Raw genomic sequence first — 18,115 nt, 5'->3', positions numbered from 1 at the left:
GCTTATGTACAGTATATTGTCAGTATTCTTCTGGTTCAACATACCTTATAGTTCATATATAACCTGTATTAATTGTATAGATTGTGCATTTAAAGCTGTTACCAAGTTGTCAGAACTTAAGAGCGAAAACAAGGTCATATGTAATATTTTGTTTGTAAGTATCCTTTGTATCATAGCAAAGGAAATGTTTAAAAAATCAACTGTAATAAAGTAATTTTAGTACACAGCGTGTCTGCGCCGTTTTTTTAAAGTAATTTAATTCCCATAAAAATAAAGTGTAATTACTGATCTCAGGCAGTATGCTGGATATTGAGATTATAAAAATGAATAAGAGCCCGTCCAGTGTGACTTAGTGGTTGAGTGTCTATGAACCAGGACGTCACAGATTCCCAGTTAGGGCACATGCCCAAGTTTTGGGCTTGACCCCCAGTAGGGGGCATGCAGGAGGCAACTGATTCTAATCATTGATGTTTTCCTCTCTCTCTCTCTCTTCTCTGAAATCAGTAAAAATATATTTTTTTAATGAGTAAGATATTGGAAATTTCCGAGTAAAATTCTCTGATACAGCCATGAACTCTCTAGTCTAATTGCCTGAAATTCTGTTTGTCCGTAGAGTGAAGCAGCCTATTGTGTTGTGGGTGTCATGGCTCTTCAGGTGCTAACGGTTTGATGCAGGTCCTTAAGTTTGCTATAGACCTATTTGTGGTCTACGTAACTACAACTCCTTCCACACAGACACAGATGTATGCAGGTCTTGGGCCTTCAAACGGTGGCTTCATCTGGACTTATCTTACCAGATTTGAAAATCATTCCATTTTTAGCCCTATATGGGGTAGATTATCTAATCTAGTTCCTTTGTTTAAAACACTGTTAAAGTGTCATTTTTGTCAGAAGGCTAATGAATAATTAAGAGTGATTTCATGGACTGGGGTTTATATATATGTTTTAAGTATGTTTTTATTTTAGAGAGAGAGGGGAGAGAAACATAGATTAGAGAAACACTGATCAATTGTCTCCTACACACCCCTTACTGGACATTGAGCCCAAAATCTGGGCATGTGCCCTAACCGGGAATAGAACTGTGACTTCCTGGTTTATGGGTATATGCTGAACCACTGAGCCACACCAGCCAGGCTTAGTATAGCTTTTTAACGCCCAGAACATTGATATTGAGCTATTTTGAGATTAACATTTATTTAGTGTTTCATTGCCTGGGTCGAACAACTGTGGCAGAGCCAAGGTTAATTCCCAGGTCTCTTACCTCCAGCATTTCCAGCATCCCACCTTGAATTTGGAGGAACTCAAAAAGGATTTACAAAACAAGGTTTCTTTCTGCTTAATCACCACTCCCCTCACCCCCACCCCAGTTGGGCTCTTCAAGCTATAGTGGAAGGAGAGTATTAGACAATATCTGTTTCTAGCCTGTATGTATCCTATGTCAACAACACAAAACAAATGTCATTGGCTAAAAACATCAAAGATGTTCTGAGTTATGCTTAGGGTTTAAAGCCTATCCTACTTGACTAAAAGAAATGTGAACACAAAGTTACCACAGTGGTCAGCTTCACAGCCCCAGTGGTTATAAGCCAGTGCTGTCACCTGCATCTCGGTCAGTGATGCCAGCTGCAGAACCAGGGTTCTCTATGCGTCGTTGGCAATTTGTGACTTTAACTGCTACTGTATTTTCAGATACTTGTGTTTTTTTAATATTTTTATTTCAGAGAGGAAGAGAGAGAGAGACATCAATTATGAGAGAATCATTGATTGGCTGCCTCCTGCACACCCCACACTGGGGATTAAGCCTGCAACCTGGGCATGTGCCCTGACGGGGAATCAAACCGTGACCTCCTGTTTCATAGGTGGATGCTCAACCACTGAGCCAGGCTGACTGGGCCAGATACTTGTTCTTAATGGATAGAGGGAGACAGAGTTGCTAAGGGTATGCAACTATACAATAAATTTCGGAGTGTCATTTATAATGTGTATAGCTCTCCCATGGAATTGTATACTCCAGCAGCTCTAAAGATACATTCTTTCCCTTTGTTATCCTTTATATTATAAAGTATAAAATGAGCATTATTTACTGTCATCTCAGCCAGTGATTAAGAAAAAGCAAATGAAGTATAAAGAGCAGTGGTTTGGGTTCTGTCTTTAGCCCCACCATACTAATTGTGAGATCTTGAAAATCACATCATCACTGAAACTTCATCTATGAAAAGTAGGAAAACAGATGGTTCTTGGCTGGAACAAATGATCAGTGTGAAAGCTATTAGCCACCATAACCTGGTTATTAGACTACATGCAGGTGTTTAGATGGCGGGTGGGGAGATTTTGGCCTCAGTTGGGCAACCCAGGAGCCGGATTGTGAGCCTCAAAGTGTGCTGCTCTTCCAGGCTCTTTCCAGCCTTGCAGTGGAATTAATAACAAACTTCTTGGCCTTATAAGAATTAGATAATCAATTCTGATCTGAAAGCAAATGCCACCTCATCAGAGAGGTCTTTGAGCTCCATTGAGTTAAACAGACATGGAAAATGGGATCTACCTGCTTTTACTATCTCATATCCTAACAGACCTCCTAAATTAAGGCCTATTCACAGTCTCAGTCCTTTCATACAGAACAACTCAAAATAACTTTCCCAAGGACATAGGAGTCACTGATGAAGTACAAACTAGAACCCACATCTCCAAACTCCTTCAGTACTCTCATCAATACACAAGTTGCTAATTGTCCACTGGAAAATATCTCTATGTAGGTACCTTTGATGATCAGGGAATTTTGAGCCTGCTGGGAAATTATTAGCTCAGAACAGGAGGCCTGGTTGTTGATTAAACAGAGCTGCCACCGGTTAGTGTTAGGGGACAGAAGTGAAGCAACAACCAGTGAATAGAGAATGTGCCGGGAGGCCCTGTTAACTCCACAGGTAGGTAAGCATGCTCAGTACACAGAGGACTTTAGAAGATAAACGGTACCTTTTTTTTCTGGAGATTTAAAAAATAATGACATTCCATTGTTGCAGGGAGACTGCAATTTATTTGCTATTCAGAGGCAAACAAGATGGAGAGATTTTTGTTCAACCATCCTAGTGATGAACCCTACAACAAGGTATTCCCTTATTACATTTTTTTTGTGTTCGTGTCTTTTATTGGTTTAATGAAATTCCACTTTTCCTTCAACTTATAGCTCTTCCTGGACACTTTAGAGCATAATTATTGGATATCTTAACATCCTCTGGTCACGTTGGCAGGGTTATTTTTATTAAGATCTTTGTTATCGCCGAAACCGGTTTGGCTCAGTGGATGCAGCGTCGGCCTGCGAACTGAAAGGTCCCAGGTTCGATTCCGGTCAAGGGCATGTACCTGGGTTGCAGGCACATCCCCAGTGGGAGATGTGCGGGAGGCAGCTGATCGATGTTTCTCTCTCATCGATGTTTCTAACTCTCTATCTCTCTCCCTTCCTCTCTGTAAAAAATCAATAAAATATATTTAAAAAAAAAAAAAAAAAAAAAGATCTTTGTTATCTCCCAACTCCTAGGTCTGTGATCTCCTGATCCTCAAACCCATAAAGCAACCAAAAGTCTTTACAACCCACTGTGAGCACTATTTTAACTCACAGACTCTCAGATGAGAAGAGAGCTTATATGTAACTTGGGCCACCTTATTTCTTGGCACGTGTCCCCTCCATAATGTGTGCCAAGTGGCAGTCTAGTTTGTCTATCCCACATCTGATGTGGAACTTACTGTTTCCTGAGGCATTCATCCCATATCCGAGCGTTCGGATATTCTCTAGGTACAACTCAATCTCATCTCTTCCAATTGTGGTAACTAGTGAATGCAATTTCTGATGCCATCCTTTGTGGTTTGGCTGAAGAATCACAAAAATACTTCTATTGGCATTGTTACCAAGGCCTACCAAAGTGGCCAAGTGTGTCTGCTTGTTTAAGCAAGGAGAGGAATTCATGCTAAAGTTCATTTGTAAAGCAAGAGAGTTTGGCATTACTCAGAGTGACTGACACAAAGGATCTTGTGGTCTGGATGGAAGGTGAGGACAGAGGAGCTTCTGTGTCCGGGTGGTTTTGAGGTTTTATATATAAAGGCAAGATAACACTTCCTGTGTCAAGGCCTCTTTTCTAACAATACTCAAGTCTTAGAAAGGATACCTTCATTCAAAACAGAAATTGTGTCTTCTCAGAGTGAGGATTTTGTGCTTTGTTTTTCATACCTTTGACTCCAGCCAAGCCACCCCAGAAACCTATGTATAAATACATAAAATACTAAGTCTTTAAGAGAAATTATAGCTTAGCACAGTCTTCGGTGTCAGATGGCTGAACTTAGAACTTAAACCTTCAGAGACAGTTGTCTGCTTCCTGCATCTTGAAACAATGAGTGGAGACAGGACTCAGTCTCCACTTCTGAGATAACTCCTCCTTTACATCAGTGGGCTTTTCTTTCTCGTCACTTGAAGGTGTTCATAAATAGTGAAAAGACCAAAAGGGTGTCAGGCAAGTGAATGAGGCCTGCGAGGGTGGCTAAAGCCTTGCTACCTGGAAAACTTCAACTCAGCAGTCCTTTGGGTTTGGTTTTGTTAATGTTTGCTTCTTGCTTTCTCAAACTCGTAAGTTGTCATTTTGTTCACGGGCCACACACTCTCTCAGAACAGTGTCTCTGGGGTTCCGCAAGCCGATTTCATATAATTAGTCACTAACCAAAGCAGAGCCATTTGGGTGATTCCTTTATCGTGAGACTGAAAGACAGGGTCACCCAAACCTGTTTGAACAGGAGCTATACTTTCTTGGCAAAAGTGAGCTAAAAAGCAGTGATTGTCATCAAGCAGCGAAGGGAAGATGAGAGATAAGCAACTTCTGGAGATAGGCTATGAGCACATCTGGCACAAGGGAAATGGAGAAATACTTAAGGGATTAGGTCAGTGATTTTCAACCTGCGTGCCGCAAGAAATTTCTAAAATGTGCAATACTCAACTCTTTAGTCAGAGACACTGACCTCTATTCCCTTCAACTGTCAAATTAAAAAATGACAACAGCCAACACAACAACAGCTGTCTGGTATGAATGTTGTGTCTTGAACCATGAATATATAGGTCATATAATAGAATTGCATCTTGTTGGTTATGTTGCATAATAAGTTTGCATCTGATTGGTTAATTCTTGGTACCAGAAATCTTTATATACAAGTATAGACGCCTGATTTTTTAAAAAGTCATTTTGGAGCAAAAAGGGTAAATAATCAGTATTATTATTCTATATAATAAAAGGCTAATATGCAAATTGTCCCCTCGACCTGGAGTTCAACCAGGGGGTGGGGCTGGCTGGTGGCCTCTCCCCCTGCCAGCCCTGCCCTCAATCGGCCCACCACATGCCCATGGACCCTCCCCACAGCTGGCCTGGCCCAACTGTCCCCGATTGGGGCGAGCCGGCCGGACCCCATCCGTACACAAATTAGATAATAAAATCTCTAGTTATTTTTATAAATCAAAATCGTATCTATTTTTTCAGATCGTCAAAAATATATTTTTGGTGTGCTGAAGAATTTTAATAATTTATGTGTGCTGTGAGATGAAAAAGTTAAAAATTGTTGCTTTAGGTCATTAGGATTGTGGACCTAAGGGAATTAATGGAGCCTGGACTAGAACTGTCCTGTCTATCTGAATATATGTAATATTCCTGCAGACTTTCCTATAAAAGGAAAGGGACACCAACCATGACTTCTCAAAAAACTATTATCTTAAAGAACCAGAGTTCTGGGGTACCTGGCAATACAGATTTAGACTTTGCAGGCCATTTAAGCCAGAAACAGGGGTGTTTAAAACCAGTGGGCGGCTTCCCATTCTGCAGTTTGGAGTGATCCTAGGGTCCTGCATATGGGACTGTGGGCCTCTAATTAACTGAAGTTCCCACTGTACCTAATGTTGGGGGTAGGGGGCTGATGCCAGCAGTTCTGCACCAAGCCTCACACGGAGGCTGTTAACCAGCAGTGAACGGCTTCTTTAGATTTCAGTTCCTTGTTATTCCTCCTGCTCAGAAACAGTGAAAGACCTTTAGATGAGGAGTGTGCGGAGGAGCAAGACATGGGAAAGGAGGGGGGTCATTTTTTTTCATGACAGGAGAATGTGCCTAATGTGCCTTAGACAATTGAATGTTGTCTGCACTCCAGTTTAGATTCTTGGGTAGTTCAGTCTCTTCTTCTTTGATCTAGAAGAATAAGGCTTAAGATTATCCAAACCTGAAATCATGGCCCCAGGAAGTCCTTGTCTTAGGACATGGCTTCAGTAAATATCTCTTCCCTTTAAACTTGCTTTGCTGTTTGTGAGGCAAGGATGAAGCTTCCAGTCAAAACAGATGCCCTCTTTCTCAATGACGAAGTAAAATAAAACTTCAGGACAAAGCTCTTAGCAGCACATGAAATCAGATGTCCTGTTGTATTGTTTAATGGTCTAACCCATACCAGGACACCTGGGTCAATGTGTACAACACCTTACTTTACACTGCACTTCAGCATTATTCCTCATAAAACCAAACACCCCACACAGATCCAGGAAGAAGCTCTTTCTGCATCATCTACATGAATGGCCTTTGGAATAATTGAGCAGAAAACGCATAGTAATGTGAAATATTTATAAATTACTGAGTCAGTTCTAGCCAACATCTTGGAACGTTTTGTTTTCCCTGGTCCCAGATGTTTCTCCAGGTTCCGGAGATGGAGAGGCTACTAGTAGTGTCAGAAAAGAGGGCAGCTAACCAAGACAACACCTAAGATACGAGGTTTATACTTTTCACCACTTAGAGAAAGCCCACGTCCCAAGAGAAAAGCAGCTCTGGCCAGAGCTCTCTGGAGTAATAATCCCCAGAAATGGTACCAGAGGGAGCAGCTAAAGTGCCTGAGAGTCTGGCTTCTTGAGCCATGGTCTAGTAGACGGTTTTCGAGGACTTCCTGTTCCTAAAATCATCCTTGGGATCTGTCCAGTGAGGCTTGAGGTCCTAGGCTGAAGCCTCAGATCAGCTCCGTTCCCAATGAAAACTTGCAGAAGACGGGCCTTAGTATTCCAGACAGGCATTCGCCGTCTCTCCCTTTTGGCCTTACTGACCCCAGCTCAGCACTGCACTGAGGGCCGCTGCCGCCTTTCTCTCTCTCACTCAAGGCAGATGCAGCCACGTGGCTCTTCGAGGCCACGTCCATGATGTGCATGAAGTCAGCAGGGTGCCACATCCGCAGAATGAAATGAGGGAAGTGGGACCGAGACGCAAACTTCCTGTCCTCACTACAGAAGTGGCTTCAGCTTGAGCATCAGGGTCACAGAGCTGATTATTTATGTGGGCAGAGCTGCCCAATGACACAGAAACTCGTCTTCTTGTAGTCACTGCTGGCAAGAGAGCATGTTATCCTGAGTCCGTGGGTTTAAATGGTGCTAGTGTTTGGCTGACGTGGTCGGTGACAGGAGACAATGACCAGAAATACCCAGCTGCTGACCAGGATGAGCAGGAATGTGTGCAGCAGAGCCCGGGCAGGAGCTCTGCTCAGGGTCAAGTAAGTAGCAGCTAGCTGGGAGCTCTATCTCTCCACAGACCAGAAAAGAAGAAAGGGCTGAATCAGTGGCAAAGAGCTACAGCTGCTTGCCCCACTCAGCCCTCTGTTCCCCGTGCAGGATAGGGTGCTCTCCGACTGGGTCTCACCTGGTATACGATCGCTTCCAGCTAAAGATCTCATCCAGGCTGGACGAGGGAGAGACCTCTCGCTTCTGCAGGGTTCCCCAGCGACGCCGGCCCCCTAGTAATGAGCCGCGGTGCTTGCTCAGCCCTTTTATCCTCTCCTCTGTTCGGAAGAAGTCAGTCAAGGCCCGGAAGTACTCCAAGATAACCTCGTGGCTCCACGCCGGCAGAGACTCCTGGCGCAGGAACCCACAGTGGCCGCCCTGGCGACTGAGCAGGAGGAAGAAGTAGGGGTTGCTGTGGAAGAGTTCAGTGGGCAGAAAGTGGTCCGGGGGCCCGCACACGGGGTCATCCGCGCTGCAGATACACAGCACAGGTACGGCGGCCTCGTCCACGTCCCGGAGGGGGTCGTTGTGGTCCCAGTAGGCGTCCCAACTGATGGGGAAACTCTTGGTGTGGCAGAAGAGGGTCTCCTCAAACTCTCGCAGGGAGCGGCTCCTGAACAGTTTGTGGGTGTCCACTGTGTCCTCCAGGGCCGTGGTGTACCTGGTAGCAAGAAGGCGAACAGAGAAGGTAGGAAAGAGAGGGAAGAATTAGAAAACATGTCAACAAATTGGCAGCTCACAAGCCAGATTCTGACCACAGAGGCTTTCTTTGGCCATATAATGGGGGTTTTTTTGTTTGTTTTTTAAAATATATATATTTTAGCCCTGGCTGGTTTGGCTCACTGGATAGAGCGTCGGCCTGGGGACTGGAGGGTCCCGGGTTCGATTCTGGCCAAGGGCATGTACCTTGGCTGTAGGCACATCCCCAGTGGGGGGTGTGCAGGAGGCAGCTGATCGATTCCTGTCCTCCTGAGAGAACACTTCTCTCTCATCGACGTTTCTAACTCTCTATTCCCTCTCCCTTCCTCTCTGTAAAAAAAAAAAATCAATAAAATATATTTTAAAAATATATATATATATTATTGATTTTTTAGAGAGGAAGGGAGAGGAATAGAGAGTTAGAAACATCAATGAGAGAGAAACATTGATCAGCTGCCTCCTACACACCCCCCACTGGGGATGTGCCCGAAACCAAGGTACATGCCCTTGACCGGAATTGAACCTGGGACCTTTCAGTCTGCAGGCCGGTGCTCTATCCACTGAGCCAAACCAGTCAGGGCCCATATAATGTTTTTAAAAACGTCCATTTCATTGTCATCATTTAAAATGCAGCTATCAGTCCGGCTGATGTGGCTCAGTGGTTGAGCATCCACCTATGAACCAGGAGGTCACAGTTTGATTCCCAGGGAGGGCACATGCCCAGGTTGTGGGCTGGATCCCCAGTGTGGGGCATGCAGGAGGCAGTCAATCAATGATTGTCATCATTGGTGTTTCTGTCTCTCTCTTCTTCTCCCTTCCTCTCTGAAATCAATAAAAAATATTTTTTAAAAATAAATAAAATGCAGCTATCAGGCTCCTTTAGACAAATGAGAAGATCTGGCGAGATGGGCTGGCGGTCCTGAGGGCAACAATCAGGGTATTTCCGCCCTCCTTCCTGTGTCATGGTTCCTACCAGGTCTGTCCCTCATGGCATTACCTGCCCAGCACGGGGCAGCACTGACTTTAAGGCTGCTGAGCTACAGCAAGGACAGCTCTCCTCCTGATCAAAACTTCTGTCCCTCTGTGGGGAACTTGTTGAACCCCTCTTAGAATAGCTCACTGGCTTGGACTATCTAAACCAGCAGGTGGCACCCCCACAATTAACATTTTACTTTAGGGTGTATTAGTTTGTTTGTGTTTTAAAAGCGAATATGCCATCCAGATCATGACAAATGAGGGTGTGGAGGAGGTTTTCCTAGAGAGGGCTGGATGGCAGAGGACATGGCTGATTTACAGGGTGAGTTCCCCAATGGGAGCCTGAGAGCAACTGTTCTGGGGAAGAGGGGCATCTTTGCTGTTGGCACCTCCCTGGAGAAGGCCTGGGGCCCCCGATGAGGAGGCCAGGATGGGCAGCTGAGACCTTTGGGAGGATCAATCCAGTAGTCGACCATTGATTTTGGGTGTGTGTCTCCTGAATCATTCAAAGAGATTTGTCCTGAGTCTTTAATCCCAAACTTCCATGAGCAGGGTAGTTACTAAAGGCTCCGTTTCCTCTCCACTTCCCTCCCCTTATCCTTCAGCTGGTGCGGGGGGGGGGGGGGGGGGGGGGCGGGGGGAGGGGGGAATTGGGGATGGAAGCTGGCACCTAAGCCACAGGAGAGCACCTTGCTCCTGGATACTCTGGAGGCTCTGGGTTGTCCTGGCAGCCTGTTATTGCACTCCGGATTTCATTTCAGAACAGGAGGCAAAACGGGGCAAGGAAAGAAAGAGAAACCACAGTTGCCACCATTAATTGAGCACCTACCCAGTGCCAAGCTCACTTCCATGGCCTCGTTTCGTGCATATACGGGCCTGGGGAGGTAGTTATTATCAACTCCCTTTCACTGAAGAGAGAAGCGAGGCTCCAAGGAGTTCGCTAACTTGCTGGAAATTCAGGATTTGAACCCGTGACCTGCGCCCACATCCCAGGTCTTTCTGCCACAGCACAGTTATCCACGTCTTTGACCTCCTTCTGCCTCTCCCAGGAAAGCCACAGTGCACGCCGAGGCCTGGTTATGTGCTGTGGGAATGTCGCCTTTTCAGGGGGAAAGTCCCACGTGTATGCCTGGTGGTAGGGTAGAATGTTCTCTTTATGGAGATTTTTTAAAAATTGTGTTTAAATATTCTTTAAATTGTTGCCTTAAATATTGAGCACATGGGAATATGCAAAATATTTGTTGGGTCTAAGGATTTTTAATAAATACCTCCACGGTGTTTTATTCCTGTCCCCTCCAGGCTCAAGGGCTGTAGGGAACATTCTGGACAGACAGCCAGCTGCACTCGCTGCCAGAGCCCTTGCTGATCTGACAAGCTGCGGGCTAAGTGGTCACCTCAGGCACTGCCTGTCGGGGATGCGGCAAGTGCTCGGGTTGCTAGGACACCGTGAGGCCAGGGGCCCCGGGCGGGAGGCCCTGCCTCGTATAATGATGCTGACTGAGTCTTCTATGGATTTTAAACCCGCTCCCCTGGTTCTCTCTCGACTAGAGGGTTTGGACAGCCTCAGACAGTGTGTGAGGGGACTTTGCCCAAGTCGCCGTAGACCTGTCGGAGTCAACACCAGGCAGAGCTGTGTCTCGCTCAGCCCAAGACCCTGTTACCCCTCACAGGTCTGCGGCCCCGTTACCCACCTGCTGAGGACGATTTTCTGGTGGAGCAGGAAGCCCCGCTCGTAGGGCCAGGGCAGGCCGGCCTCGAACCACTCGCGGCAGCGCAGCACCGGCGAGATGCAGGCGGCCCCCGTCATGTAGCTGGAGGAGCCACACTCGCCCAGGTAGGACAGCAGCAGCGCCGACCCGGAGCCCTCGCTCACCGCGAACAGCGGGGCCGCGGGGTGTCGGAAGCGGATGTAAGTGACCGCCTCCTTGAGGTCGGAAGGGTCCCCGAAGGGCTGCAGCCGGGGGCTGACCAGCGGGCAGCCGTGGTGGCCGCGGCGGTGGAAGATGACAGGGTAGTAGCCGCGCTCCAGGGCGAGCATGCAGAGGCCGAGCACGTTGCGGGTGAGGCGCCCCCACGCATTGGGGATCACCAGCAGCACCGCCGGCAGGCCCCCGGCGTTGGTGACTCGACGGCCCCGGGCGCAAGGTCCCACGACCCAGTCCAGGGCCACCAGCCCGTTGTCGGCCAACTGCAGGTACTCCCGGGCCAGCTCCGGCCCCGGGCCCGCCGGCAGCACGAAGTGGCGGAGGGTCTGCAGGTGGGGCCCCGAGAGCCAGGAGCGCGGGCCCGGCTCCAGCGCCGCCGAGCGTCGCAAGGCGCGCAGCAGGCACTGCGCCAGCGCCGACGGCTTACAGATGAGCCTGCACCCGCCGGGCAGCGGCTCGCGCCCGTGGCCGAACTGGTCCGCCGGGCCTCCGCCGTCCGCCTCCTCCTCGTCGTCCGGGCCCCCGGCCCCCGGCAGGGTCCTGGCTCCGACGGCGCGCCTCCCGAGGCGCCGCAGCCTGGGGGCCAGCAGGCCGAGCAGGGCGATCGCGGCCAGGAGCAGGGCGAGGGCGGCGCCCCACGGCGGCATGGCGAGGCAGGAGCGTCCCCGGCGGGTGGCGGGTGGCGGGCGGCGGCAGGCGATGGGGCTGTCCCCTCCGCCAGTTCCCCGCTCTGCCCGCGGCTCCGCCCGGCGGCGGGCGGCTGCCCAGAGCCCTCCCGCGCGGGGGGGCGCTCTCCGGATTGGCCACGGCCCCGAAGAGGCAGCCAGTTCGGGCCTGGCTCCCCTCGTCCGCCCCCCACGGCCCCCCTTGCCCCCGCCCCACGGCCCTTTGTACAGCGATTGCGACAAGCAGGAGCAGAGGGTGAAAGGAACCGAGGCCACGGAGAGGGACGGGGACGCGCCAGCGAGCCGGAAGGGAGTGGGGAGGGCAACGAGCCGAGGAATGGGGTGTTGGCGGCAGAGAAGTGGGGAGACTCCGAGACCAAGGCTTGGGGGACCGGGAGGAGCATGAGTCCCTGTCCCCGCTCCCCCGCCCGGCGCGGGGCGCAGCTGCCGGGGAGACCCTGCGACTCTGCGCCCTCAGGGCGGCTGTTGAGAAGCAGCAAAGAGAGAAGTGAATAGACCGCCGCTCCCGGCGGGCTCCCGGGCTCCCGGCGCTGCAGCCGAAGGCACCGGCCGCGCCTCCCTCCCGGGCTCAGCCGCGCGCTCTGACCTTGGTGTTCCTCTCGGCCCCGTGGGCACCAGCAACTGCGCAATAACCCCGCCTGGCCGGGGGTCTGGCGCCGGGCCTGGGGGACCAAGGCGCGCGGGTTTGGGCGGGAGCCTAGAGCGCCGGTGGGCTGCGCGTCCGCTGCCTGCATCGGTGCGCTGTGCCGACGCCCCCAGAGCGTGGGGCTCCCCCGAGGAGCCTGGCTTCAGGTAGATCTTTAAAACCAAGACCCAAAAGGAGACATATGTTATACTCTTTGTAATACTTTAAGCAATAAAATAATTTTTTAAAAAAACAAGCCCCAGGCCCTGGCCGATTTGGCTCAGTGGGTAGAGCGTGGGCCTGCGGACTGAGGGTCCCAGGTTCGATTCCGGCCAAGGGCACATGCCCGATTGCGGGCTCGATCCCCAGTAGGGGGTATGCAGGAGGCAGCCGATCAATGATACTCTCATCATGTTTCTCTCTCTGTTTCTCTTTGAAATCAAAGATTTTTTTTAAAAAAAAAACCCAAACCGCTCCCTAGAAAGAAGAAACCCCTCGCCTCCTAAGCTGGAGAAAAGACACACTGGGGTGCGGGGTGCGGGGTGCGGGAGATACATGTCACCCGGTGGGGGGGCATAGGTTGGAGTCCCTTCGTCACCTCAATGGCTAGCAGTTACGGGGGACGGGGAAAGAGTGAGGAACCCCTTTGTAAGTCACAGGGATGTGAGACAAGACTGAAACACGTTCTTCCTCCATTTGGAAGTTTGGGGCTTGGCATCTCAACCTTCACCCTTCACTCACGTTCCCCTCTTTCCTCAAAATCCCGAGGAGAGCCCAGGAAAAGGGGACCAGGGAGAGGGCTGCAGAAGCAGAGCCCGCTGCCGGGGGCGAGGCCTTGGGTTCCTCCGGCTCACGGGACCAGTGTCTCCCGGAGCACACGCCGGCCAACGAACGCGAGTGGAGGCGGAGGTGGGGTGCAAGCAGCTGCCGGCCGACTCCGGCCTCCCGGAGCGTCTGGGTGTGGGGACGGGGAGGTCTGCGCCCCTCCGAGGCCGGGCCGGGCCTCTGTGCGAGGGCAGGCGTGGGATGGGCTGGCGGTGAGGCTCTGGGCGGCACAGCTCTCCCTTCCTCCGCTCGGACTTGGTGGTTCTGCCCTTCTTCATTGGCGGGTCCGGAGCGAGCTTGCCGGAGGAGCGTGCCCATCTCCCCTTCTGGGCCGCCCGGTCCACAGGGACCCCATCCCGCCTTCGCCCGGTTCCCTGATCGCACCCCGGCGCCGGGACGAACGCGGAGCCGAGGAGGTGGTCCCCGCCTGCCAGGCAGGCGCGGCGCCCGGGCGGGATTCCCGCACAAAACTTTTCCGGCCTGGGGTTCAGGACGCGCGCGCGCACAGGCGGGGCCGGGGCGGGCGCTGGGGCGGGGCGGAGGCGGGCTGAGAGCGGCGCGGCGCGGGGCGGGGCGCGGGGCGTGTGAGCTGGGCGTCCGGATGCGCGGTCCGGGGCGGCGCGAGGGGCGTGCGAGCTGGGGTGTCCGGGCGCGCGCGGGGCGCGGGGCGGGGGCCGGGGGGTGGGGGGGCGGACGGGCGCGCTCGAGCTCGGGGTCTGCGGGGGCGCGCGAGGTGGGGCGGGGCGGCGCGCGCTCCCTCCCTCCCGTGCGGGCGGCGGGCCGGATCTGGGATGGCGCCTCCTCCGCCTTCGCCCCAGCTGCTCCTCCTGGCAGCCCTGGCGGGGCTCCTGCGTCCCATGGAGGTAAGGCGACCCGCCCCTGAGAAGGCCCAGAGCTCTTCGCCGAAAGTTCGTCCAGGAAGGAGGAGCGCGCGGAGAGAGGACTAGGAGTCCTCCCCTGGCGGGCAGGGCCTGGGTTGGGAGAGGGCAGGGCCCTCGCTGCGGCCAGCGCCCCAGCTCTTCTGCGCCTTGGACCCACAGGTGATGGCTGAGCCGGCCGAGGAGGCAGGAGCCCGTTGTCCGGGGGGCCTGTGGCCTCTGCCCCCACAGGTAGGAGCCTGGAGGGCGCCGTGCGGGAGGGTGTGAAGGGGTAGCCAGTCCCGCTCTGGCCCCTCTGCACTTCCAGTCAACCTCGGAAGGACCTCTGCCGGTTCCTCCATCCCTCAGTGGCCAATGTCTTCATCCCAACCTGGAGGCTTGGGGCTTATTGTCCCCTCCCCACGCCCCCACCCAGGGCCTCCCAGCTGCTTTAAGCGCTCTTTCCCCACATATAGGTGTCACCGAGAGTGACGTACACACGGCGGAGCCCACGGCAGGTGAGTACTATCAGGAGCCATCCAGGTGTCTGCACTTGCTGGCGTTCTCTGCCTTTTCTGCTCGTCATCTCCATTTGTTACCACTTCCCTCAGGAAGAGGCAATGTGCTTAGTCCGGACGATGAGCCCCAGGCCTCTGTCTGCAAGGAGTGCTGTTGCGTGGCTGGCTGTGTGGGCAGGATGATAGTAGGAGAAACAACAGCTCGTGCTCCAGATGTGCTGTGTGACTGTGGGAAGTCCCCTGGCTTCTCTGGGCCCCGGTTTTCTCTAAGAGGATATCAGTAACGCCCCTGCCCACGAGGAGCAGATGAACTGTGTGTGGCAGCACTTTGCAAAGTACGAAGCTGTGTCGTGTCAGGAGCGTGCCTCCGATTACCCGGCTCCAAACCGTGGGTTCGCCTTGCATGGCTGCCTCTGGCTTTGCCAGTGGCCAGATAGCTTCCATATCCCTTTGGTTTTCCTTTTGAAAAATCTCACTTTTTTTTTATCCTTGTGATAGTTCCAGGCCAAGAGACCTCATTCCACCTACCTGATTCCTTTCCTCAAACATCCCTTTCATGAAATCATTTTGCTGTTCAGAAGCTTTTGATGGCTCCTTATTTCCCACCTTATCATGACCACACCCCCTTGCCTGGCTTTTCAGGCCCGACCTAGTTAATTAAGCCTTGTCTGACCTCTAATCTGTGGCTCACCTACCACACATGTGAGTGCCAAGCTCATTCCCATGGCTCTACCTTTGCTCCAGTGCCGTGGTCGGCAAACCGCGGCTCGCAAGCCACATGCGGCTCTTTGGCCCCTTCAGTGTGGCTCTTCCACAAAATACCACGTGCGGGCGCGCACGTACAGTGCATTCTCCTCCACTCCCTGTCCTGTCCTGACCTGAGGCTGACGCAGGAAGCTTCCTGGCCACCCACCATCCGTTCGCATCCTTCTTCAAAGCCCAGTGCAGGAGTGCGCTCTCCCATGAGACCTTGCCGATCACATCAGCCCTTGTCCATCACCTTCTCTAAATTTGCGTAATGCTTGTAACTTAAATCTTACCACTTAACAACTAGCCAGTCTGAGTTTTATTAGTTTGCTCTTTCATTTGCATTAGTTCTGTTTCCCTGAGTTTCCTTTACATACCCTGCAAGTGGAGTCCCGGATTTCTCTTTTGGCATCTCCTACAGCATCTGGCACAGTGCTGAGCATCAGGTCAGCTCAATCAAAGAATATTAATAATTGATCAGGTGTTTCCATCCTGGGATTGTGCACCTGCTGCCCGTGTGCCCTGTACTTGGATGCCTTTGGGAGACTGACTCTATAGATAGGATCAATGAAAAGAAGACTTGGTCTCCATAGAGGGGATGCTTACAGTCTAGACTGGGGACCTGTAGAACCGTCATTGCAGGTGCAGAGAAATACAGCTAAAGAGTGTGGTCAGTCTGACTGGGATGCCCAGGCAGACTGTCATGGAAGCTGTGAGCTCTGAGGGGTGGCACTTGATGGAGGAGGGGTGAAAGGAATGCTCAGAGGCAAGAGGCAGTGCATGCCACTACCCAGGGTCCTTTTTCCCTCCTGGTGGAAGGGCCATGTTGCCATCCTGGGAGTCCCTTTAACCTGGCCCCAGGAGGGGAGCACGTGGGGCTCTCACAGAAGGCCTGGGCCTGGCTGGCTATCGCTGTGCCTTTCCTCCAGGCAGAGGATGTCAGCTTCCTCTACCATCCCTGTGCCCACCCCTGGCTGAAGCTCCAGCTGGCCCTCCTGGCCCACGTCCACGTGGCCCGGCCCTCCCTGGCCCCCGACGCCAGCCTCACTCAGGACCGGGTAAGGGGCTGGGAAAGTGAATTGTCCGACGCGGGCGCGGCTGCAGCCCCGTGTGCCGGAAAAGGGGCGCTCGGGCCTTCCTCTTGTTCTCTCCCCACCGTGTTAGCTCTCCAACAAGTGCCTCTTTCATAGCCCCTGGTGCTGGCAGCGTGGGGGGTGGTGCTGGAGATGGCATGGGTGGAGCCAGCCTGGGCTGCCCACTTGCTGAAGCGAAGGCGGTGGAAGAGGCAGAGGAAGAAGGCACAGTTCCTCTCCGACAGCCTTTCTGGGCCCTCTCCCTGGGCGCCAACGCCGGGCAGAGGGAGGCTGTGCCGGAGAGGGTGTGTGCAGGTGAGGAGTGGGGCCCAGCGTGGTTGGTGGTGTGGTCATGGGGTGACCTGGGGAGAGAGGATGAGTGCTGTCTCTTCTCCCCTAGGCCCCAGCTTTGGCCTTTACTCTGCGGAGCTGGCGGCCCCCAGGCCCAGAGGTGGTGTCTCGAGGGCCCAGGCAGCCCTCCTCTGGTGGTGCCAAGAGGCGCGGGCTGCGGGCTGCCCTTGGTCTCCAGCCTACATCCTCAGCCCCGAGGTTCCCCTCCACTTCCCCATGGAGCGTGGAGACCCCAGGTGAAGGGGGTGATGTTCCATTTGTGCCCACTGCCCGCCTGCCGCCTGGGGGGCCTCGAGGCAGTGCCAGCTCCAGGATAGAGGCCCAGGTGCCCAAAGGGCAGAGCAGCCCAGGTGGCTGTGCCTGTCCAAGCCAGGCTTCCCCCGCCCCTCGGGCAGCAGCGCCTCCGCGGGCAGCCCGGGGCCCCACCCCACGCACGGAGGAAGCCGCCTGGGCTGCCATGGCCCTGACCTTTCTGTTGGTGCTGCTCACCCTGGCCACACTCTGCACTCGGCTGCACCGAAACTTCCGACGCGGGGAGAGCATCTACTGGGGGCCCGTGGCGGACAGCCAGGACACTGTGGCTGGTGAGACCTTCCCTTCCTCACGCATCCCCGGCCCCGCCCCCATGGCTTCCCTGCCTGACTGCTTCCCACCCTGCCCATAGCTGTGCTGAAGAGGCGGCTGCTGATGCCCCCGCGCCGGGTCAGGCGCTCACGCCGGAGACCCCTCCTCCCACCCACGCAGGACAGCGGCCCAGATGGGGACAGCTCCGACTGACCTGCCCCGGCCCTGCCACTGTGGCAGGTTTTGCCCCTCCTCCCCCGGGGAGGCCGCGACCTCTGCCACGTGGACCACGCGCAGGGCCGCCCTCTGGTGGCCGGATGGAGCATTTGCAGAGGGTTAGTTCTTAATGTGGTGTTTGTGGGGAAGGGTGGGCCAAGGAAGAAAAAGGAGCTGTTGTAGCCTCCTTTGCCAAAACTCTCTGTATTTTTAACTAAATTATTTTAGTAGAATCTTGCCTTGAGTTTCTACATCTGCCACAGAGACATACTCCCACCCGTGAGACTGTCCTAGGCCATGTAGATTGTGTGTGAGGCAGGGAGTTTATAAAATTGGGCGCTGCCAACGGCCTTAGAGGCAGGGTTTGAGGAGGGAACCCTCCCACCACGTGGGGGGGACGGTGGTGGTACTTACTGCACCTTAGTCCCGGCTCCCTCAGTGCGGAGGCGCTGTGTTCACTTGCTTCACACCTGACATTTCTCCCTTTCATGTTTGCCCCTCCCCTCAA

General features: G+C 53.1%; 2 protein-coding genes across 2 annotated transcripts; one reads left to right on the top strand and one right to left on the bottom strand.

Moving 5' to 3' along the window:
* Positions 1-3,504: 3,504 nt before the first annotated feature.
* On the bottom strand, positions 3,505-12,891 carry ABHD15 (abhydrolase domain containing 15). Its single transcript, XM_059669299.1, has 2 exons — positions 10,912-12,891; positions 3,505-8,207 (listed from the first exon to the last, which is right to left on the bottom strand). The coding sequence occupies exons 1-2, from the start codon at positions 11,790-11,792 to the stop codon at positions 7,682-7,684; spliced, it is 1,407 nt and encodes a 468-aa protein (XP_059525282.1). The 5' UTR covers positions 11,793-12,891; the 3' UTR covers positions 3,505-7,681.
* A 1,074-nt stretch (positions 12,892-13,965) lies between these two features.
* TP53I13 (tumor protein p53 inducible protein 13) lies at positions 13,966-17,840 on the top strand. Its single transcript, XM_059669300.1, has 7 exons — positions 13,966-14,144; positions 14,322-14,390; positions 14,615-14,656; positions 16,333-16,461; positions 16,594-16,791; positions 16,877-17,411; positions 17,492-17,840. Exons 1-7 carry the CDS (start codon positions 14,073-14,075, stop codon positions 17,602-17,604), a joined length of 1,158 nt encoding a protein of 385 aa, XP_059525283.1. The 5' UTR covers positions 13,966-14,072; the 3' UTR covers positions 17,605-17,840.
* Positions 17,841-18,115: the final 275 nt, after the last annotated feature.

The sequence above is a fragment of the Myotis daubentonii genome, chromosome 16 (genome assembly GCF_963259705.1).
Source record: "Myotis daubentonii chromosome 16, mMyoDau2.1, whole genome shotgun sequence".
NCBI classification, from domain to species: Eukaryota; Metazoa; Chordata; class Mammalia; order Chiroptera; family Vespertilionidae; genus Myotis; species Myotis daubentonii.
Note: the sequence above shows the minus strand (reverse complement) of the source record. Positions and strands in the feature narration are given on the sequence as shown.

What these genes read in the sequence shown, in the direction of transcription:
- TP53I13 (XM_059669300.1), top strand. Translation starts at nt 14,073, where the DNA reads ATGGCGCCTCCTCCGCCTTCGCCCCAGCTGCTCCTCCTGGCAGCCCTG. An exon ending in GGCTCCTGCGTCCCATGGAG is followed by an intron (nt 14,145 to 14,321) that starts GTAAGGCGACCC and finishes TTGGACCCACAG; the next exon opens with GTGATGGCTGAGCCGGCCGA. An exon ending in CACGGCGGAGCCCACGGCAG is followed by an intron (nt 14,657 to 16,332) that starts GTGAGTACTATC and finishes CCTTTCCTCCAG; the next exon opens with GCAGAGGATGTCAGCTTCCT.
- ABHD15 (XM_059669299.1), bottom strand. Translation starts at nt 11,792, where the DNA reads ATGCCGCCGTGGGGCGCCGCCCTCGCCCTGCTCCTGGCCGCGATCGCC. An exon ending in CAGAAAATCGTCCTCAGCAG is followed by an intron (nt 8,208 to 10,911) that starts GTGGGTAACGGG and finishes TCTTGCTACCAG; the next exon opens with GTACACCACGGCCCTGGAGG.